This window comes from Erythrolamprus reginae, chromosome 6 (assembly GCF_031021105.1).
Source record: "Erythrolamprus reginae isolate rEryReg1 chromosome 6, rEryReg1.hap1, whole genome shotgun sequence".
NCBI classification, from domain to species: Eukaryota; Metazoa; Chordata; class Lepidosauria; order Squamata; family Dipsadidae; genus Erythrolamprus; species Erythrolamprus reginae.
Window position 1 is genome coordinate 2892665 of NC_091955.1, and position 23415 is coordinate 2916079.

At 42.9% G+C, this 23415-nt stretch overlaps 1 protein-coding gene across 1 annotated transcript in view; it reads left to right on the forward strand.

Annotated features, from left to right (window-relative positions):
* Window positions 1-4151: 4151 nt before the first annotated feature.
* The window catches only part of STK38L (serine/threonine kinase 38 like), a 44643-nt gene continuing 25379 nt past the window's right edge, over window positions 4152-23415 (forward strand). Inside the window, exons 1-2 of the mRNA XM_070755081.1 lie at window positions 4152-4277; window positions 22356-22498. Of these exons, the coding sequence (XP_070611182.1) occupies window positions 22362-22498 (137 nt within the window). The 5' untranslated portion in view covers window positions 4152-4277; window positions 22356-22361. The remainder of the gene's footprint in view (window positions 4278-22355; window positions 22499-23415) is intronic.

Sequence of the window (23415 nt, forward strand, 5' to 3'; positions counted from 1 at the left end):
CTTTCTTCTTTCTCTTTTTCTTTCCTTCTCTCTGTTTCTCCTGTTGTGTCAACACTACAAAGGCGGCCTGGTCTTGGTTGTTGTGTTATTGGGCAAGGCACAAACTCTTAATCACATCCCATAAATTACTGTGGCAAGGTCAGCGCTGAATGAACCTGTAGTAAATGTTTAATAGGTGGAGGAAGTATTAATTCCAGGAAACTATTATGTCTTGGGCTTAGCAAGGCCTTAGTCTTAAGCCTTGCGTCTCAGCTGTTGGTCTACAGATCTAATTTTTTTGGATAAAAGAATTGGAAGGCAGCTTTTCTGAATTTATTTGAAGCCTACGGTTTCTCTACTCCATGGAAAAAGCAGGCTCTAAATGCGCCGATCGGTTTCCGGTCACAATTCAAAGTGTTGGTCATGACCTTTAAAGCCCTACATGGCATTGGACCAGAATACATCCAGAACCGCCTTCTACCGCACGAATCCCAGCGGCCAATAAAGTCCCACAGAGTTGGCCTTCTCCGGGTCCCGTCGACCAAACAATGTCATTTGGCGGGCCCAAGGGGAAGAGCCTTCTCTGTGGTGGCCCCGGGCCTCTGGAATCAACTCCCCGCAGAGATTAGAACGGCCCCCACCCTCCTTGTCTTTCGCAAATTACTCAAGACCCACCTTTATCGCCAGGCATGGGGGAACTGAGACATCCTCCCCCAGGGCTTTTATATTTTATGTTTGGTATGTATGTGTTGTATGGTTTTAAATTGTTGGGATTTTAGATATGTTTTATTCTAATATTAGATTTGTTTCACTGTTATATTGTTTCTATTATTGTTGTGAGCCGCCCCGAGTCTTCGGAGAGGGGCGGCATACAAATCAAATAAATAAATAAATGACTCATAATTCTTGACAAATGTTACCTTTGCCTGCCTCAACCAACATAGAGGCGGCACATGGACATCCGTTTCAATAACCACCTATGATACACTTGGCATCCATGAATCTGTCTCATCCTGCCTTGAAGCTCTCCAGCTGTCACGACCTCTTCTGGAAGGGAATTCCATCAACCAAGGACCCTCTGGGTGAAGAAATATTTCCCTTGATTTGTCCTCACTTTCCTACCAGTGAGCTTTAGGGAGGGCCCCCTCGTCCTAGTATTGTGTGATAGAGGAAAGAATTTTTCTCCATCCACCTTTTCTACCCCATGCAGGATTTTATACCCTTCCATCAAGTCCCCCCTTCAACGCCGTCTTTCAAGGCTGAAGAGACCAAGGCGTTGCAACCTGGTTTCATAAGGGAGGGGCTCCATTTCCTTGATCCTTCTTGTTGCCCTATTTTGCACCTTTTTCAATTCCATTCTATCCTCCTTGAGGTGGGGTGACCAGAACTGTACACAGGACTCCAAGTGTGGTCTCACCGTCAATTTGTATAGAGGCAATACAACACTTACCGACTTATTTTCGATTCCCTTTCTAATCATGCCAAGCATGGAATTTGCTTTTTTTACTGTTGCTGCGCACTGGGTTGACATCTTCATTGAGCTGTCCATCCAAACCCCAAGATCCCTTTCTTGGGTTGTCTCGTAAAGCTTGGTCCCCATCAGTTGGTAGGTATAATTGGGGTTCTTTGCCCCGATGTGCATCACTTTGCACTTGTTTAGGTTAAAATGGCGAGGGGGGCGTTTGCCCAGGTTCGCCTGGTGCACCAGTTGCGGCCCTATTTGGACCGGGAGTCACTGCTCACAGTCACTCATGCCCTCATCACCTCGAGGTTCGACTACTGTAATGCTCTCTACATGGGGCTACCTTTGAAAAGTGTTTGGAAACTTCAGATCGTGCAGAATGCAGCTGCGAGAGCAGTCATGGGCTTACCTAGGTATGCCCATGTTTCACCAACACTCCGCAGTCTGCATTGGTTGCCGATCAGTTTCCGGTCAGAATTCAAAGTGTTAGTTATGACCTATAAAGCCCTTCATGGCACCGGACCAGACAGTCTCAGGGACCGCCTTCTGCCGCACGAATCCCAGCAACCAGTTAGGTCCCACAGAGTGGGTCTTCTCCGGGTCCTGTCAACTAAACAATGTCGCTTGGCGGGACCCAGGGGAAGAGCCTTCTCTGTGGCGGCCCCGACCTTCTGGAACCAACTCCCCCCAGAGATTAGAATTGCCCCCACCCTCCTTGCCTTTTGTAAGCTTCTTAAAACCCACCTCTGCCGCCAGGCATGGGGGAACTGAGATACTCTCCCCCCCTGGGCCTTTACAATTTAAGCATGGTATATATGTTTGGTTTTATAATAAGGGTTTTTAACTGTTTATATTGGATTGTCATATGCTGTTTACTACTGTTGTTAGCCGCCCCGAGTCTACGGAGAGGGGCGGCATACAAATCCAATCAAATCCAATCAAATCAAAATCAAAATGCATTTGCCACTTTGTTGTGATTCCTTCCTTGAGTTTGCATAGGGGGGGATGCATTGTGTTATTTCAAGCTGCTTTAATCTCAGCGATGATTCTTGAATCCAGGACTCAGCCAAGACAAAACCAACATTACAAATCTGTTGGAGTTGGGTTTTTTTTTTCCTCATCTGCCCCGTAGCTCCAAAAAAAAAAAAAAAAAAAAAAAGAAAAGAGGAAATTTTAAGAAAGTGTGGGTTGAGTGATTCATTATTTAGTCACTTACGCACCGTCTCTCTCTCTCTCCCTTTTTTAAACTTGTGGTTTATGGGGCCGTGGGAAGCGAGCAACTAAAGGTTACACGAAATCCTAACCATTTCTAGAGATGACAGATAGATTAACTTGTAGAGAATAACACACACGAAGCCTCTGTAGATTCGAACGATCGCTTCTTACCTCGCCAAGCCAAATGGAGTGGCCGGTTGGGCTAAGAAAAATCTATTTTTGGGACATCTCAGAACACCCAACTTAAACCGGAGTTATTCCTTCTTGGCAGAATCTTAAACAGGATGACCACCAGTGTATAATTCTGCACATTTTAATCACGTACTGTACCTGTGCATTTTGTTTTTCTTGCCTAAATGTAGACCTCATTTTTTTTACCCTTGAGTTTCTTTTTGTTAGATAGCTCCCATTGTTCAAGTCTGTCAAGATCCTTCTGTATTTTATTTATTTATTTGTTTGTTTGTTTATTCGATTTTTCGTTCACTGTCTGTAGAATTCTGGGAGTTGAAGTCCAACTATCTTCAAGTTGCCAAGCTTGGGAAACACTGGCTTAGAGTATTCTGTTGCGAGTGGAGGAGCGGAGGGCTCTTATTTATTTATTTTATTCATTCATTCATTTGTCCAATACACAATACATATGGACGAGAATAGACATGAAGTAATATATATACAGATAATATGTAAAAATAGAGGAGAAGATATATGAAAGGAAGAAAATATATCTGATATATGAGGGCAGAGAGGGGCGGCATACAAATCCAGTAAATAAATAAATAAAATAAAGGAAAAACAATTGGACAGGGGACGAAAGGCACACTAGTGCACTTATGTACGCCCCTTACTGACCTCTTAGGAACCTGGAGAGGTCAATCGTGGATAGTCTAAGGGAGAAATGTTGGGGGTTAGGGGTTGACACTATTGAGTCTGGTAATGAGTTCCACGCTTCGACAACTCGATTGCTAAAGTCATATTTTTTACAGTCAAGTTTGGAGCGGTTAATATTAAGTTTCAATCTGTTGCGTGCTCTTGTGTTGTTGCGGTTGAAGCTGAAGTAGTCATTGACTGGTAGGACGTTGCAGCATATGACCTTGTGGGCAATACTTAAATCGTGTTTTAGGCGCCGTAGTTCTAAGCTTTCTAGACCCAGGATTGTTAGTCTATTTTCGTAGGGTCTTCTGTTTCTTCTTGTAAAGTATCTCTGGACGTTTTCTACAGTGTTTATGTCCAGACAGGTGAGCTGTATTCAAGGTCTGGGGGGGAGGGGCAAAAACCACACTTTCTATCCTCTTCCAACCTCCGACCCCGCCACCAGCATCTCCCCACCGCGGCGTTGCCGCAGCTCGGCGTGGCTCGGCTCAGCCTCCGGCTCCGGCGGGAAGCCAATCGGCGGCGGCAGCGGCGTTGGGTGGCTCTCCTTCCTTCCTTCCTTCCCTCTCCCCACCCCACTCCACCCCCCCACTTTGGGGGCCGGGGCTCCTTCCTCTCGCGAGAGCCAGCTAGTAAACAGCCGCTGCGCTCCGTCTTTCCTTCCCGGCGCGGGGCGCAGACAGAGGCGCAGGCGAGGTGGAAGCGGCCGGCTTGCAAAGCGGGGAGCGCAGCCAGCCGGCCAGGCGCGGGGGAGGTAAGTGCGGGTGGGTTGCTCTCAGACCCCCCCCCCCCAACTCTCAGCCCGGACAAGGGCAAAAGGAGGGCAGGAGGCGGCGGAAGAAGAGGCGCGCTCCAGCGGTGCCAAATCCGCCTCTCCAAACCAGGGCGCACGCCAGCAGCGCTGCTCCTGGTTGCAAGCGCGGGCTGAGGCCGGGCCAAGCCCCGGGAGGAAGGTGGGGAGAGGTCTTTCCAAGGAGGAGGAGAAAGGAAAGAACAAGAGAGAAAAGAGGAGGAGGATGTCCGGAGCAAAGCGTAACCGGGGATACCCCGCGCGCCCTTGTCGGTCCTGCCTTTTGCCGCAGCTTGGGAAGGATGCGCCCGGCGCCGGAGCGCTTCGGGGGCTTTGGTGGTCGGGGCAAACGGTGGGGGATGCTGCCTGGCCAGGTGGGTTTCTACACTCCCAGCCTGGCTGAAGCGGAGGAGTGTTACAAACGGGCCTTCCTTTGACCCCCAACAAATGGTACAAACGGGTATGTTGGTTGAGGCAGGCAGGGTTCTCTTGGGTACCATTTGTTGGGGGTCAAGGGAAAAGGAGGGTTTTGCCTTCACTTTCTGCTCAAGATGCCCATGGACAATTGGGGACACAGAACGCTGGACTCGATGGGCTTTGGCCTGATTCAGCAGGGCTCTTCTTAGGTTCTTATGCTCAAGCGAAAGGGCATCCAAGCCACGGTGCCCTGGTCTCCTTTCCTAATGAAGGATGAAGGATGCTAGTGATGGACAACCCCCACTCTTGTTAAAATGGCTGTTGCAGAAGACTATATATAGCCAGAGATGAATGGCAGGGAAAGAAGCAATTGTGCCCAGTCACGAGTCATGACCTTCTCTTTCACCCTCCAGCCGGCACAGATGTGGAGGAGAGCCGTTGGTGGTGGTTGCTCTCAGTATTCCTCACAGGAGGGTTTCTGGTTGGGGACGGTGTGTGTGTGTGTGACTTTGAGAATGGGTTGTTTCCAGGCTCAGGGGTTAATAATAGAATAGAATTCTTTATTGGTCAAGTGTGATTGGACACACAAGCAGTTTGTCTTGGTGCAGATGCTCTCAGTGTACATAAAAGGGCCAGATTATCTCAGGGACCGCCTTCTGCCACACGAATCCCAGTAACCAGTTAGGTCCCACAGAGTGGGCCTTCTCCGGGTCCCATCAACTAAATAATGTCGGTTGGCGGGATCCAGGGGAAGAGCCTTCTCTGTGGCGGCCCCGGCCCTCTGGAACCAACTCCCCCCAGAGATTAGAATAGCCCCTACCCTCCTTGCCTTTCGTAAGCTCCTCAAAACCCACCTCTGCCATCAGGCATGGGGGAACTGAGATATTCTTTCCCCCTAGGCCTCTACAAATTATGCATGGTATGTTTGTATGTATGATTGGTTTATAACAAGGGTTTTTAGCTGTTTTATTATTGGAGTTTTACATTCTGTTTTTATCACTCTTGTTAGCCGTCCCGAGTCCACAGAGAGGGGCGGCATACAAATCCAATAAATAGATAGATAGATAGATAGATAGATAGATAGATAGATAGATAGATAGATAGATAGATAGATAGATAGAAAATTTAGAAGTAGAATTCTTTATTGGTCAAGTGTGATTGGACACACAAGGAGTTTGTCTTTGGTGCAGATGCCCTCAGTGTACATAACAGAAAAGAGACATTTGTCAAGACTCACGAGGTCCAACATTTCATGATTGTCGGAGGGGTCAAATAAGCAACGAGGAAACAATCAGTATGAATACAAATTTTAAGGAAAACCTATCAGGAAAGACTTCATGATCTCAATCTGTCTGGTCTGGAGGACAGGAGGGAAAGGGGGGACATGATAGAAACATTTAAATATGTTCAAGGGTTAAATAAGGTTCAGGAAGGGAGTGTTTTCAATAGGAAACAAGAATAAGGGGGCACAATCTGAGGTTAGTTGGGGGGAAAGATCAGAAGCCACGTGAGAAATTATTTGACTGAAAAGGTAGTAGATGCTTGGAAGAAACTTTCCGCAGACGTGGTTGGTCAATCCACAGGAACGGAATTGAAACATGCCTGGGAGAAACATAGATCCATCCTAAGATAAAATACAGGAAATATTGTAAGGGCAGACTAGATGGGCCAGGAGGTCTTTTTCTGCCGTCAGTCTTCTATATTTCTATGTGGTTGTGACTTGTATTGTTGACTTTGTTGCAAAGCCTCCTGGATTAAACTTTTTAATGGTATCTTGTCTCATTTTAATTACGACTTGGTTTTGCAGATAGATCTTGGCTTGCAACCGTGACCGTCTGAAGTTACAGTGACACTGAAATGAGTGGCTTAGGGTTGTGTTTCACACTTATACACACCTTGCCGCGTCCCCCTGGTCTCACAATCCAAATTTAGACTCTTTGGCACCTGCAAGAATTCACTTAACAACTGTGGCAAGAAAGAAATCGGGCAAATTCGCTTTAACAACTGAACAGTTTAGCCAGAAATTAAAATTTCTGGGTTCAGTTACACTTGTAAAGTTGAAGAATTAGGTGTATTCTTGTTACATCGGGCTTTATAATTGCAAGGAATTTCTGATGAGGACCTTGTTATCCTATCCCCTGTCTTCTCCCACTTAGGACTGTATGGCTGTAACTTATTGCTTGTATCCTAACTACTGTATTTATATTCATATTGATTGTTTCCTGATTGCTTATTTGTACCGTATGACAATCCTTAAGTGTTGTACTTCATGATTCTTGACAAATGTCTCTTTTCTTTTATGTATGAGAGCATCTGCACCAATGACAAATTCCTTGTGTGTCCATGGCCAATAAATTATTCTACTCTACTCTACTCTACTCTACTCTACTCTACTCTACTCTACTCTCTACTCTACTCTGTTCTACTCTGTTCTATTCCTTTATATCTTATTCTGTTCTGTTCTATTCTATTGTTATTTTCTGTTCTATTCTATTCTACTCTATTCTATTCTAGTTCTAAATTCTATTCTATTCTATTCTTTGATTGCTTATTGACCCCATGACAATCCTTAAGTGTTGTCCCTCATGATTCTGGACAAATGTCTCTTTTCTTTTATATGTGAGAGCATCTGCACCAATGACAAATTCCTTGTGTGTCCATGGCCAATAAATTATTCTACTCTACTCTACTGTACTCTACTCTACTCTACTCTACTCTATTCTCTACTCTACCCTACTCTACTCTATTCTACTCTGTTCTATTCCTTTATATCTTATTCTGTTCTGTTCTATTCTATTGTTATTTTCTATTCTATTCTATTCTACTCTATTCTATTCTAGTTCTAAATTCTATTCTATTCTATTGTTTGATTGCTTATTGACCTCATGACAATCATTAAGTGTTGTCCCTTATGATTCTTGACAAATGCATCTTTTCTTTTATGTACACTGAGAGCATCTGCACCAAAGACAAATTCCTTGTGTGTCCAATCATACTTGGCCAATAAAGAATTCTATTCCATATTCCATAATCCATATTCTATATTCTATATTCTATTCTGATCCTTGATGACTGTATATTTTCTTTTATGCACACTGAGAGCCTATGCACCAAAGACAAATTCCTCGTGTGTCCAATCACACTTGGCCAATAAAGAATTCTATTCCATATTCCATAATCCATATTCTATATTCTATATTCTATTCTGATCCTTGATGATTGTATATTTTCTTTTATGCACACTGAGAGCCTATGCACCAAAGACAAATTCCTCGTGTGTCCAATCACACTTGGCCAATAAAGAATTCTATTATATTCTATTTAGAAAGTATGTGCGTGTAGGAAGTTGTTGTGTAAACATTTTTATTTTGTGCTCGAAACACTGCTGCTTCCTTGATTTTTTTTGTTTCTTTATTCAAAAGAAAGAAATGTTTTTATTTGTGTATCCACAAAGATCCTTGGCTAACCGAGGCATTAAAAAGAAACAGAAGAAGAATGATTTGAAATGCAATATTCATTACAGCAGAAGGAGAGAGTCAAGTGGCATTGTGTAAGGAAATTTGTCTGGTTTTGTTGACGGAGTGGAAATTTTGCATATCTTTGGAAATAAGGATGGGCAAAAATGAAACGCACCATTGAAACCGTCGTGTATGAATGCGTTTCGAGATCGGCTATGGGAAGAATTATAATTCTTCCTAAATAAGATTTCTGTAAACAAACAAGAAAGGAAAATATTTGCGGCTCAGGGTCGAAACAAGACAATTGAAGTTTTAATGAACTGGTTTGGTCTAGACGAGCAGTGGTTTTCAACCTTTTTTGAGCCACGGCACATTTTTTACATTTACAAAACCATGGGGCACATTGAGGGGAGGGGGGCGGCTAAAAAAAGGTTGGCCAAAAAAGTTCTCTCTTCCTTTCGCTCTATTTCTGTCTCCCGCTTTCTCTCCCTCTTTTTTTCTCTCTCCATCCCTTTCTTTCTCTCTTCCTTCTTTCCTCTTTTTTGCTCTTTCTCTCTCCCTCCCTACCTCCCTGTATGTCTTTCTCTCTCCCACCTTCCCTCCCTCTTTCTCTCTTTCTTTCTCTCTCTTCCCTCTCTCTCTTGCTTTCTTTCTCATTCTCTTTCTCTCTTTCTTTCTTTCTCTCTCTTGCTTGCTTTCTCTCTTGTTTTCTTTCTCTCTCTCTTGCTATTTCTTTCTCTCTCTTTCTTTCTTTCTCTTGTTTTCTTTCTCTCTCTGAGCCTCGCGGCACACCTGACCATGTTTCGCGGCACACTGGTTGAAAAACACTGGTCTAGAGAGTAAAAGACTAGAAAACAGGAGGTCACAATTTCTCGTCCAGCTTTAGGCATGAAAGGCAGTTGGTGACTTTGGGCCAATCACCATGAGACTCTGAGTTCTAGTCCCGCCTTAGGCATGAAAGCTAACTAGGTGATTTGGGGCCAATCACTAGAGGACCCTTCACTGTTTACGATCGTTGGTTACATGATCGCCCCCTTGCAACCTTCCAGCAAGCAACACCAAAGCGGAAATATGGATTTACTTAGTAGTGCCCGTACAATTCACTTAACAACTACAGAGATCGGGGTTAGGAACTGAGAACTATCTGAAATGCTGAGTAACCCTCCCCCTATTCTCTTCTCATCCGTTTAGCACTGGTTGTGCGATTACCGGTATTTATTTATTTATTTATTTTATTCATTTGTCCAATACACAAATACATAGGAAGAAAAATAGACACGTAGTAATATATATGAGGGTGAAAGTGAACTTAGAGGAGAGGATATATGAAAGGAAGAGAATATATAAGATAGGTGAAAGAAAGGAAAGACAATTGGACAGGGGACGAAAGGCACTCCAGTGCACTTATATATGCCCCTTACTGGCCTCTTAGGAACCTGGAGAGGTCAATCGTGGAAAGTCTAAGGGAGAAGTGTTGGGGGTTAGGGGTTGACACAATTGAGTCCGGCAATGAGTTCCACGCTTCGATAACTCGATTGTTGAAATCATATTTTTTACAGTCAAGTTTGGAGCAGTTCGTATTAAGTTTGAATCTGTTGCGTGCTCTTGTGTTGTTGCGGTTGAAGCTGAAGTAGTCATTGACCGGTAGGACGTTGCAGCATATGATCTTGTGGGCAATACTTAGATCGTGTTTTAGGCGCCGTAGTTCTAGGCTTTCTAGGCCCAGGATTGTTAGTCTATTTTCGTAGGATATTCTGTTTCGAGTGGAGGAGTGAAGGGCTCTTCTGGTGAAATATCTTTGGACATTTTCAAGGGTGTTGATGTCTGATGTGTTGGCTTCTTCTTCTTTTTGCTATGGACACCAAAGTTTGTGTGTGTGGGGGGTTCTAATTAAAAAAAAAAACTTCTTTGGCCCTGGAATTCACTGCAATTTCTACGAAGTCAGTTGTGAGCTGTGGACATGCATTACAAGAAGCTAAAAATAGGACGTAACGAACGTTTAGCAGATGCAAAACAGCAGTTGAAAAACACCCGGTGGTTTATGTCACTTATGAGATTAGGAGAAAGAGTTAAATCAGTATACGCCTCTGTTTAGGGGTGTGTGTGTGTGGCACACGGGTTTAGCTAACAAAAGCCTCGCCGCTGGGTGTGTTGGTTTAAAAACTTAATTCCCAGGCCTTGCATTTGGACAATTTGGGTGCTGAAGCCTTGAATATTCATCTTCTCAAAAGTTGAATGATGGGGTTTGCGTTTTGAAGTCTGAATATCAATCTCCCGAGAAGTTAGAAGGGCTGTTTAAAAGCCAGGTTTCTGCTTTTCCTCTTAAATCACTGGTTTTTTTAATATTAGATTTGTGTCAGTATAATATTGTTTTTATCGTTGTTGTGAGCCGCCCCGAGTCTTCGGAGAGGGGCAGCATACAAATCTAATAAATTATTATTATTATTATTATTATTATTATTATTATTATTATTATATCACAACTAAATTCAAAAGAGTTGTGTAGAGCAGTTCATTTGGGGTCTCAACCTGGACAAGACAGGTTGTGAAACCAGGTACAATCTTACGACAATCTTACGGCCCCATGGAGGCTTCTCCCCACCTTTTCCGGCCCTTTTTCCTCCCAGGAGATTCCTAGAGAGGCCCCACGGAGGCTTCTCCCCGCCTTTTCCGGCCCTGTTTCCTCCCAGGAGATTCCTAGAGAGGCCCCATGGAGGCTTCCCCCCACCTTTTCCGGCCCTTTTTCCTCCCAGGAGATTCCTAGAGAGGCCCCACGGAGGCTTCTCTCCACCTTTTCCTGCCCTGTTTTCTCCCAGGAGATTCCTAGAGAGGACCCAAGGAGGCTTCTCCCCACCTTTTCTGGCCCTGTTTCCTCCCAGGAGATTCCTAGAGAGGCCCCATGGAGGCTTCTCCCCACCTTTTCCGGCCCTGTTTCCTCCCAGGAGATTCCTAGAGAGGCCCCACGGAGGCTTGTCTCCACCTTTTCCGGCCCTGTTTCCTCCCAAGAGATTCCTAGAGAGGCCCCACGGAGGCTTCTCCCTGCCTTTCTGGTTACTGTTTCGGAGGCTCAGGTTTGTAAGTGGAAAATGGTTCTTGAGAAGAGGCAAAAAAATCTTGAACACCCGGTTCTTATCTAGAAAAGTTCATAAGTAGAGGCGTTCTTAGGTAGAGGTACCACTGTACCTGGGAACGATAAAAAATGCAAACCCCTTAGTTGGTCTTTGGAGAGCACCCAATCCCCCTCATTTCAACCCCGAGCTACAAATATTCTCTCTTCTATCATCAATCTGAAAGTTTTGATAGGAATTCTCAGAAGACATTTACCGTACGCCAGTAGTTGAAACCCAGAATACGGCCCATCTTTCTAAGTTGTGGAAATTACTTCTGGCTTTTCTACGTGGTTTTATCTTTATTGGCTGTTTGCTTTCTCCTGTCTTTGTATCAAGTTAGTTCCTCCACAAAAATCTCTCTGTATCTTTACAGTAAATACACAAACATACTTGTATAATTGTGTTTTTATTGTAAATATACAAATACATTTCTATATTTATAATACAGGCTACAGGTTGTTTGGATCTCTGCAGAGTAAAGTTTCTGTTTTTCATAAGTTGAAGCTGCAGAAAACTTATTTTAAATATATAAATACATTTACATATTTATAATACAGGCTGCTGGTTGTTTGGATCTCTGCAGAGTAAAGTTTCTGGTTTTTCATAAGTTGAAGCTGCAGAAAAACTTAGATTTTCTTTTACATTTATCTCCAGTCTCTTTTTAAGCCTGGAATGAAATTTCAGACAAAATGTCTGAAATAGTTCCTTGTAGGTTTCTTAAAGTTCCTTCTAATATGCTAATATGGTATGATTGTGTAGTAATGATCGTTTTTAATATTTATGGGTTTTAAATTCATTTTTTAAAACTTATGTTGGCTTTGTACTTTATATATTGTATTGTTGTTGTTGTGAGCCGCCCCGAGTCTTCGGAGAGGGGCGGCATACAAATCTAATAAATCTTAAATCTTAAATCTAATATTCTGATATTCTAATATTCTAAAATATTCTAATATTCTAAAATATTCTAATATTCTAAAATTCTAAAACATTCTAATATTCTAAAATTCTAAAACATTCTAATATTCTAAAATATTCTAACATTCTAAAATATTCTAATATTCTAAAATAGTCTAATATTCTAAGTCTAATATTCTAATATTCTAAAATATTGTAATATTCTGAAATATTCTAACATTCTAAAATATTCTAAAATATTCTAAAATATTCTAATATTCTAAAATATTCTAATATTCTGAAATATTGTAATATTCTAAAATATTCTAATATTCTGAAATATTCTAACATTCTAAAATATTCTAAAATATTCTAAAATATTCTAATATTCTAAAATATTCTAATATTCTGAAATATTCTAATATTCTAACATTCTAAAATATTCTAATATTCTAAAATATTCTAATATTCTAAAATATTCTAATATTCTAACAAACATTCTAACACCCTAATATCCTAATATTCCACTCAAGATTGAAATGTATTTCGGGGAAAAGTTATTTTAAGGGGCTTTGCTTTTATGACTAAAGCCTGGGAAAATAACCCAGCCGAAACCTCTCCGTGTGACTTCGTCTGCCCTAAATTGATTCCTTATTTGGCTTAAATAGCTGACGAAACTTCTGTCTGGAGCAACTCATGTTACTCCAGACTTTGGGTGCAGCTTCCTTGCATTGACATTGTCAGCTGAGGTCCGGACCGGAGGGATGAAGTCACTCAAAGCCATTCCTCTTTTGTGTGATTCATTGTTTTGGGTCAGTCCCTGCACCTGCTTTTGTCCGGTTTCATGGGTCACACTCTCAATTGCCCAAAGAAGGAAGTGTTGGTCGTTTGCTGAAGAACCCTTTCGTTTATGGAAAATTTCTCTGGCTTTCAGACAGGAAAATAAAACAACCCAAAAAAAAATGACATTAATTATCCAGGAATGTCAATATGAAAAGGAAAAAAAACAAGAATTCCTGTTTTGTTTTGTTTTGTTTTCCAGAGGCGTGAATGCCCATATTTTGGTCACATACATATAAATATAAATCCAATAATAGATAGATAGATAGATAGATAGATAGATAGATAGATAGATAGATAGATAGATAGATAGATAGATAAGGTAGCTAGGTAGCTAGAAGATAGGTAGATAGGTGAAAGATAGATAGATAGACAGACAGACAGACAGACAGACAAATAGGTAGGTAGGTAGGTAGAGACAGAGAGATATAGGCAGGCAGGTAGGTAGATAGAGAAAGAGAGAGAGAAATAGGTAGAGATAGATAGATAGATAGATAGATAGATAGATAGATAGATAGATAGATAGATAGAAAGAAAGATAGATCAGATTAGATTAGATTAGATTAGATTAGATTTATTGGATTTATATGCCGCCCCTCTCCGCAAACTCGGGGCGGCTCACAACAATAATAAAAAACAGTACATAATAAAAATCCAATGCCCACCAATCTAAGCTTGTTCCAGAGGGTCGGGCCCCCCACAGAGAAGGCTCTTCCCCTGGGTCCCGCCAGACGACATTGTTTAATCGACGGGACCCGAAGAAGGCCGACTCTGTGGGACCCAGATAGATTATTATTATTATTATTATTATTATTATTATTATTATTATTATTAATATTATTATTTATTAGATTTGTATGCCGCCCTTCTCCGAAGACTCTGAAAGATAGATAGATAGATAGATAGATAGACAGACAGACAGACAGACAGACAGTTAGTTTATTTCTGGAGCTAATATTACAATATTGCAAGGAAATGGTCTGTAACCACAGGAAAGGCTGATGTAAACCATAATCAATATGTAATCATGGGTTTGCTAATTGTGCTGCAACCCGATTGGCTGTAACCTATATATAAGGAGTAACACCCTTGCATGGGTGTGGTTTGTGCTTACTGGTTAGTGGTTTGTGAGCTAGTGTTTTTGGAGTTGGTGGTTTAGTGCTTAGTGGTTTGTGGGTGGCTGCATGGTTGGATGTAATAGGAGTGTATGATAGTGTTGTGATAGTTTAACTTAGAGAAACGTTTTGCTAGGAACAAAAGTAAAATATATTTTTACAAGAAAGCCTCTTGCAGTGTTTTTCATCGAAGACTTCAATTAGGTATAGTGACTATCTGGTGGGGTCACTTAAGGTACAACACTTTTATGTATAGACTAGACTAGAACGAAACAGAATAGAATAGAATAGAATAATTTTATTGGCCAAGTGTGATTGGACACACAAGGAATTTGTCTTTGGTGCAGATGCTCTCAGTGTACAAGCAAGAAAATACACATTTATCAACAATTACGAGGTACAACACTTAATGATTGTCATAGGGGTCAAATAAGCAATGAAGAAACAGTCAATATTAATAAAACTCTTAGGGTACAAGCAAGAAGTTACAATCATACAGGTCAAGTACCAAAAATAGGCCATTTCATTAAAAGGTTCTTTCAAGCTATAATGCAAATTTTAGTCCATTCGTCCGTACATTCTCCCATTTATACAGCGTTATATTTCAGGTAGTCCTCAACTACTGACTGTGATTGAGCCCAAAATTTTTGTTGTTAAGTGAGACAGGATTTGTCGTGCCTGGGGAATATGTACAGTGGTACCTCTACATACAAATGCCTCTACTTATGAACTTTTCTAGATAAGAACCAGGTGTTCAACATTTTTTTGCCTCTTCTCAGGAACCATTTTCCACTTACAAACTCCAACCTCTAAATCTGTAACTGGAAAAGGCAGGGAGAAGCCTTCGTGGGGCCTCTCTTGGGATCTCCTGGGAGGACACAGGGCAGGAAAAGGCAGGGAGAAGCCTCTGTGGGGCCTCTCTTGGAATATCCTGGGAGGAAACAGGGCAGGAAAAGGCAGGGAGAAGCCTCCATGGGGCCTCTCTAAGAATCTCCTGGAAGGAAACGGCAGGAAAAGGCAGGGAGAAGCCTTCGTGGGGCCTCTCTAGGAATCTCCTGGGAGGAAACAGGGCCGGAAAAGGCAGGGAGAAGCCTTCGTGGGGCCTCTCTAGGAATCTCCTGGGAGGAAACAGGGCCGGAAAAGGCAGGGAGAAGCCTCCGTGGGCCCTCACTAGAAATCTCCTAGAAGGAAATAGGGCCGGAAAAGGTGGGGAGAAGCCTCCGTGGGGCCTCTCTAGGAATCTCCTGGGAGGAAACAGGGCCTCCACCCTCCCTGTGGTTTCCCCAATCACACACATTATTTGCTTCTTCTTACAAACTTTTCTACTTAAGAACCTGGTCACGGAACGAATTAAGTTCGTAAGTAGAGGAACCACTGAATTTAGGAGGAAAACGTAACTGCCTCTCGTTCTGGCTTCGCGTCTCCCTGATCGAACATCGTCGTGCGTTAGGGAAGAGCTGGCGGTAGACAGCGTTGTGTGGAATTTGGAGAGGGGCCTTTGGAAAACAGAGAGCAGATGGATAACCCAAACAAGAAGCCGTGTTGTCTCTCTCCTTTGAGAAAGCACAACCTGTGAGTTTGGAACAGATGCAGCGGTAAACCGGCTGCGGGAGAAGGTGGAATGCTGGCAAACGTTTTGAGTCGGTAGTATTTTTCCCCCCTTGTTGCAAAGTTTCCACTCCCGGCCGAATCAGCCTCTTGAACCTGCTGGGATCACTTGTGGTTCTAAGTTGAGGGCTACCAGAGATGGCACAGTGGGTTAGGATGCAGAATTGCAGGGTGATTCTGCCCGCTGTCAAGAGTTCAATCCTGACTGGCTCAAAGTCGACTCAGCTTTCTGTCAATTCTGAGGGTCGGTAAAATGAGGACCGAAATGGTTGGGGGGAAAGAGGCTGGCTCTGTAAACTACTCAGAGAGGGCTGTAGAGCACTGTAAAGTGATATTTAAGTTTAAGTGCTATTGCTAACCCTCCCTTCCCTTCCTTCTTTTCTTCCTTCTCTCCCTCCCCTTCCTCCTTCCTTCCTTCTCTCCCTCCCCTCTTCCTTCCTTCCTTCCTTCTCTCCCTTCCCTCTTCCTTCCTTCCTTCTCTCCTTCTCTCCCTTCCCTTCCCCCTTCCTTCCTTCCCCTCTTCCATCCTTCCCTTCCTTCCTTCTTTCCTTCCTTCCTTCTCTCCCTTCCCTTCCTCCTTCCTTCCTTCTCTCCCTCCCCTCTTCCTTCCTTCCTTCCTTCTCTCCCTTCCCTTCCCCCTTCCTTCCTTCCTTCCCCTCTTCCATCCTTCCCATCCTTCTTTCCTTCCTTCCTTCTCTCTCTTCCCTTCCTCCTTCCTTCTCTCCCTCCCCTCTTCCTTCCTTCCTTCTCCCCTTCCTTCCATCTCTCCCTTCCCCTTCCTTCCTTCCCCTCTTCCATCCTTTCCTTCCTTCTCTCCCTTCCTTCCTTCTTTCCTTCCTTCCTTCCTTCCTTACTTACTTACTTACTTACTTACTTACTTACTTACTTACTTACCCAATATGTTGACTCTATAAACTGCTTAGAGTGGGCTGTAGACAGTGAAGGGCTACCAAAATTTTCACTACCACCGTGTGGTGTGCGGCTTGTGCAGGATGCCCTGCATTTTCTTTCAAGATCTTTCAGTGCAAATTGGGTGCTCTGGGGTGGAGCTCTATTTTTACTATCCCACTGTGTTCCCCCCCATCCGGGCAGTAGCCCACCCCCTGGCTGTAGAGCAGTGTAAAATGATATTTAAGTTTAAGTGTGTCATTTGGTCAGCTTGGGCACATTATTTTATCCCCTGGTTAAGGGCTTAAAAAAAACTTTATTCTGAGACAGTAACAATGAAAGAGCTTGCAAGGGGATAAGAGCTGGGAACATCGTTAGCACCTGGAAAGAAAATTCGGAGCAAGCAGAGCAATGGAAAAAACCCTGCAAAGACTTAGAGCTTGGAAAACATTCTTCTTTGCAGAGAGTAACAATGAAAGAGCTTGCAAGCCTGTAAGAGCTGGGAACATCATTAGCATCTGGTTAGGGCTGGAAAGAAACTTATTCGGAGCAAGTAGAGCAATGGAAAAAAACCCTGCAAAGACTTAGGGGCTTGGAAAACCTTCTTTGCAGAGAGTAACAATGAAAGAGCTTGCAAGCCTGTAAGAGCTGGGAACATCATTAGCACCTGGAAAGGAAATTCGGAGCAAATAGAGCAATGGAAAAAACCCTGCAAAGACTTAGAGCTTGGAAAACATTCTTCTTTGCAGAGAGTAACAGTGAAAGAGCTTGCAAGGCGTAAGAGCTGGGAACATCATTAGCACCTGGTTAGGGCTGGAAAGAAACTTATTCGGAGCAAGTTAAAGTAATGGGAAAAACCCCTGCAAAGACTTAGGGCTTGGAAAACATTCTTTGCAGAGAGTAACAGTGAAAGAGCTTGCAAGGCGTAAGAGCTGGGAACATCATTAGTACCTGGTTAGGGCTGGAAAGAAACTTACTCAGAGCAAGTTAAAGTAATGGGGGAAAAAACCCCTGCAAAGACTTAGGGCTTGGAAAACATTCTTCACAGAGAGAAACAATGAAAGAGCCTGCAAGGTCAGAGCTGGGAAGATCGTTAGCAGCTAGTTAGGGCTGGGGGGGGGGGTTGCTACATTCAGAGTATAAGACGCACCCTATTTATCAGCCTCTTTTAGGGAGGAAAAGGGTGTGTCTTAGACACCGAAAAATACAGCAAGTAAGTAAATAATCTTCGAAAAGCCTCAATTGTCTTTCTCCAGGGCACGCTCCTTACATAAGAACCCTTGCTCTCTTATGAATTAAGATGTGAGTCATGCTTTTGTATTTCCTCTGGGAATAAAAGAATCATCCACTTCATAAAAACAGGTCTCGCTTTGGGAACTTCAGTCCCTTCACAGGGCGCTACGTAACGCTGTTCAGATTCATCCGGGATGATGATTTCGGTCCTTCTCCCGTGAAATAGTTTCAGACTTTAGAGTTTTGCAAATTTATTTATTTATTCATTAATTAATTAATTAATTAATTAATTAATTCATTCATTTATTAAATTTGTATGCCGCTCCTCTCCGTAAACTCAGGGCGGCTCACAACAGTAATAGAAAAAATAATGTACAATACAAATCTAATAATTAAAACTAAAAACCCATAATTTAAAAAACATGCACACAACATACCATATATAAACAATATAGTCCTGGGGAAGTTATCTCAGTTCCCCCATGCCTGACGGCAGAGGTGGGTTTTAAGGAGTTTATGAAAGGCCAGGAGAGTGGGGGCAGTTCTAATCTCAGGGGGGAGCTGGTTCCAGAGAGTCAGGGCCGCCACAGAGAAGGCTCTTCCCCTGGGACCCACCAAACGACATTGTTTAGTCGGCAGGACCCGGAGAAGGCCAACTCTGTGGGACCTAATCGGGACCTAATTCGACGCCGGCTGGCGGCGAGATTACTAAGCCAGCTAGAAGGGACTGAGAGAAGAAGAAAGGAGGATTGTATTCCTCCAGCGACTTTTCAAAAACAACTTTCTCATATTTTGGCAAAGGGTTTTTGGTCACGGGTTTGATGCTCGGTGGGGCTGTGGAATCTATTGGTATGCCACGGCTTCTCAACTGTGGGGTTTAAATACAAAATATTCAGAGGGGTTTTTTAGTGGTGGCCCCTTAACAGGCCTATTTTGAGGACTGAATGTTCCTTTAGCAACAGGAATTTGGGGGCTCCGTCAAATGTCAAGAAGGGGAAAAAACTGTTTTAAGGAAACATACCCTGTTTCCGCCCAAAATAAGACCTCCCCTGATAATAAGCCCAATCGGGCTTTTGAGTGCATGGCAATAAGGCTAAGGACTTATTTCAGGGTTCGAAAAAAATATAAGAGAGGGTCTTATTTTGGGGGAAATATGATAGTTAGTTAGTTAGTTAGTTAGTTAGTTAGTTAGTTAGTTAGTTAGATAGATAGATAGATAGATAGATAGATAGATAGATAGATAGATAGATAGATAGAGGTAGGTAGGTAGGTAGGTAGGTAGGTAGGTAGGTAGGTAGGTAGATAGATAGATAGATAGATAGATAGATAGATAGATAGATAGATGGTAGATTGGTAGATAGATAGATAGATAGATAGATAGATAGATAGATAGAAGATAGATAGATAGATAGATAGATAGATAGATAGATAGATAGATAGATAGAGGTAGGTAGGTAGATAGATAGGTAGGTAGGTAGATTGGTAGATAGATAATAGTGATAGAGAATTAGAAAGATGATAGATGGGTGGGTGGGTGGGTGGGTGGATGAATAGATAGAGATAGTGATAGATAGATAGAAAGATGATAGATAGGTAGATAGATAGATAGATAGATAGATAGATAGATAGATAGATAGATAGATAGATAGAAAGAAAGATAGACAGACAGACAGACAGACAGACAGACAGATAATATGTTTCCCCCAAAATAAGATCTCCCTTGATAATAAGCTCAATCGAGCTTTTGAGTGCATGGCAATAAGGCCAAGCACTTATTTCAAGGTTCAAAAAAATATAAGACAGGTTTTTATCTTTCGGGAAAACGTGGTAGATGGATAGAGAAAAGGATAAAGCAACACACAGATTGAAAACCAGAAACCTTTTGGTTAAGTATATTGCCAGAAAATTATAATAAAGGGAACTACATGCTTAATAATACACATGCTGACAGTAGCAAGAATTGCATTTGCGCAATATTGAAAAAAACGAGGAAGCTCTCACTGATGAAAATATAATTAGAAAAATATAAGACTGTTTGGAGAGGGGTAGATGGACATTAATAATGAAAGATAAGGAAGAAACAGAATAGTTCTTAACATGGGACGTTGTTTTACCAATGGTTTACTGCAGTGATGGGCTCAGGTACCCAGAACTGGTAGAAAAAAATTGATTTTTTTTCTTTTTTCCTATCGCAGTAAATGAGGTTGAATGTGTATAATTTTAGAAGAGCTGTGCGTGTGTTTGTATACATACAATTTATATAGTAGATAATGTATATTTTTGTGTGCCTGTGTGTAATATGTATGTACACATATGGCATAGATACTGTACATAGAATTAAATAGTATATTTTGGATGTTCGGTCCTAGTAAGAGAAATTGTATCTCTACAATTGTACCCTAACTTTAACCCTTGTCATGAGGGACGTCAAGTTGGCCACCTTTAAGCAAGTCACATGACCTTTAAGCCACCCCTGGTCACATGAACGTCAAGCCACTCCCAGCTGGTCACATGGCTGGCAAGCCACACCCACAAAATAAGCCACACCCACAGTGTAGTAGTAAAAAATTTTTGCAGCTCTTCACTTGTTAACTGATACCGTAGTATTGTATTGTATTGGCAGTTCTGTGTTAGCAAAAACTTCAGAAGGGAAGGATTTAGGGGTAGTGATTTCTGACAGTATCAAAATGGGTGAGCAGTGCGGTCGGGCGGTAGGGAAAGCAAGTAGGATGCTTGGCTGCATAGCTAGAGGTATAACAAGCAGGAAGAGGGAGATTGTGATCCCATTAGAGCGCTGGTGAGACCCCATTTGGAATACCGTGTTCAGTTCTGGAGACCTCACCCACAAAAAGATATTGACAAAGTTGAACGGGTCCAAAAACAGGCTACAAGAATGGTGGAAGGTCTTAAGCATAAAACTGACCAGGAAAGACTTCATGAACTCCATCTGTCTAGTCTGGAGGACAGAAAGAAAAGGCGAGACATGATAGAAATATTTAAATATGTCAAAGGGTTAAATAAGGTTCAGGAGGGAAGGGTTTTTAATAGGAAAGTGAACACAAGAACAAGGGGACACAATCTGAGGTTAGTTGGGGGAAAGATCAAAAGCAACGTGAGAAAATATTATTTTACTGAAAGAGTCGTAGATCCTTGGAACAAACTTCCAGCAGACGTGGTTGGTCAATCCACAGTCACTGAATTTAAACATGCCTGGGATAAACATATATCCATTGTAAGATAAAATACAGGAAATAGTATAAGGGCAGACTAGATGGACCAGGAGGTCTTTTTCTGCCGTCAGTCTTCTATGTTTCTATGATAGAAACAGGTTAGAAAGCAAAAAGATGAATGAATTGTAATGAATTATATACGGAATTGGTTTTTTTGTACGGATAAGCTGATTGTATCACTACTATATCACTACAAAGACAATTCCATCTGTCCGTCCATTACCCTGGGGGGGATCATTGACCCCCTCGGAGAGGGTCCGCAACTTGGGCGTCCTCCTCGATCCACAGCTCACATTAGAGAACCATCTTTCAGCTGTGGCGAAGGGGGCGTTTGCCCAGGTTCACCTGGTGCACCAGTTGTGGCCCTATCTGGACCAGGAGTCACTACTCACAGTCACTCATGCCCTCATCACCTCGAGGCTTGACTACTGTAACGCTCTCTACATGGGGCTACCTTTGAAAAGTGTTCGGAAACTTCAGATTGTGTAGAATGCAGCTGCGAGAGCTATCATGGGCTTTCCCAAATATGCCCATATAACACCAACACTCCGCAGTCTGCATTGGTTGCCGATCAGTTTCCGGTCACAATTCAAAGTGTTGGTTATGACCTATAAGGCCCTTCATGGCACCAGACCAGATTATCTCAGGGACCGCCTTCTGCTGCACGAATCCCAGCGACCAGTTAGGTCCCACAGAGTGGGCCTTCTCCGGGTCCCGTCAACTAAACAATGTCATTTGGCGGGACCCAGGGGAAGAGCCTTCTCTGTGGCGGCCCCGGTCCTCTGGAACCAACTCCCCCCGGAGATTAGAATTGCCCCCACCCTCCTTGCCTTTCGTTAGCTTCTTAAAACCCACCTCTGCCGTCAGGCATGGGGGAATTGAGATACTCTTTCCCCCTGGGCCTTTACAATTTATGCATGGTATGTCTGTAGGTATGATTGGTTTTAAAATAAGGGTTTTTTAGTTGTTGTAGTATTGGATTTACATGCTGTTTTTATTATTGTTGTTAGCCACCCTGAATCTACGGAGAAGGGCGGCATACAAATCCAATCAATAAATAAATAAATAAATAAGTTATAGATATGTACACCCACACAATAAGCCACGCCCCCACCGTGTGGCGGTAAAAAATTTGGCAGACCATCCCTGGAAGAAACTTGGTGTTTCCCACCATGGGTTTGGGAGGAGGCGAAGACGAGGAAGACTTCCATGGAGTTAATTATTTCGTTTTATGGGCTCCGTTGTGCAGGCTACGATGGCGATGACCGCTGCTGCGACGCCGACGCCGTTCCCTATGAGCAACCACACCCGGGAGCGAGTCACGGTAGCCAAGCTGACGCTGGAGAACTTCTACAGCAACCTCATCGTGCAGCACGAAGAGAGAGAGACCAGGTAGTCCCGCTTGAAGAGGGATTTTTCGGCGAGGGTCAGACCTTGTGTGCGGATCTCCCGTTGGGGACGTCTTTAAGGTGGTGGTGGTGGGGGGCGGAGAAGAACTGCCCGGTGAGAACCAAAATGAGCTCGTGGGGGCTTTCTGAGCTTGGTGGGTCTTCTGGTAGACGTTTCAGGACCCAGCTAGGTAACACCATCAGTGATAGGAGGGAGAAGGGTTTGTGGAAGGAAGAATGAAAAAGAAGAAGAGAGGGAGGAGAATAACTGGGATTTTTCCATTTTTGAGGAGGAGGAGGAGAAGAATGGTGGAGTTCTTGGTGCTTTCTGAATTTGCTGATTTTTCGGCAGAGTTTTGTATTGGCAGTTCTGTGTTAGCAAAAACTTCAGAAGAGAAGGATTTAGGGGTCGTGATTTCTGAAAGTCTCCAAATAGGTGAACAATGCAGTCAGGCTGTCAGGAAGGCAAGTAGAAGGCTTGGCTGCATAGCTAGAGGTATAACAAGCAGGAAGAGGGAGATTGTGATCCCACTGTATAGAGCGCTGCTGAGACCCCATTTGGAATAATACTGTGTTCAGTTCTGGAGACCTCACCCACAAAAAGATATTGACAAAATTGAACGGGTCCAAAGACGGGCTACAAGAATGGTGGAAGGTCTCAAGCATAAAACGTATCAGGAAAGACTTCATGAACTCAATCTGTATAGTCTGGAGGACAGAAGGAAAAGGGGGGACATGATCGAAACATTTATGTCAAAGGGTTAAATAAGGTTCAGGAGGGAAGTGTTTTTAATAGGAAAGTGAACACAAGAACAAGGGGACACAATCTGAGGTCAGTTGGGGGAAAGATCAAAAGCAACATGAGAAAATATTATTTGACTGAAAGAGTAGTAGATGCTTGGAACAAACTTCCAGCAGACG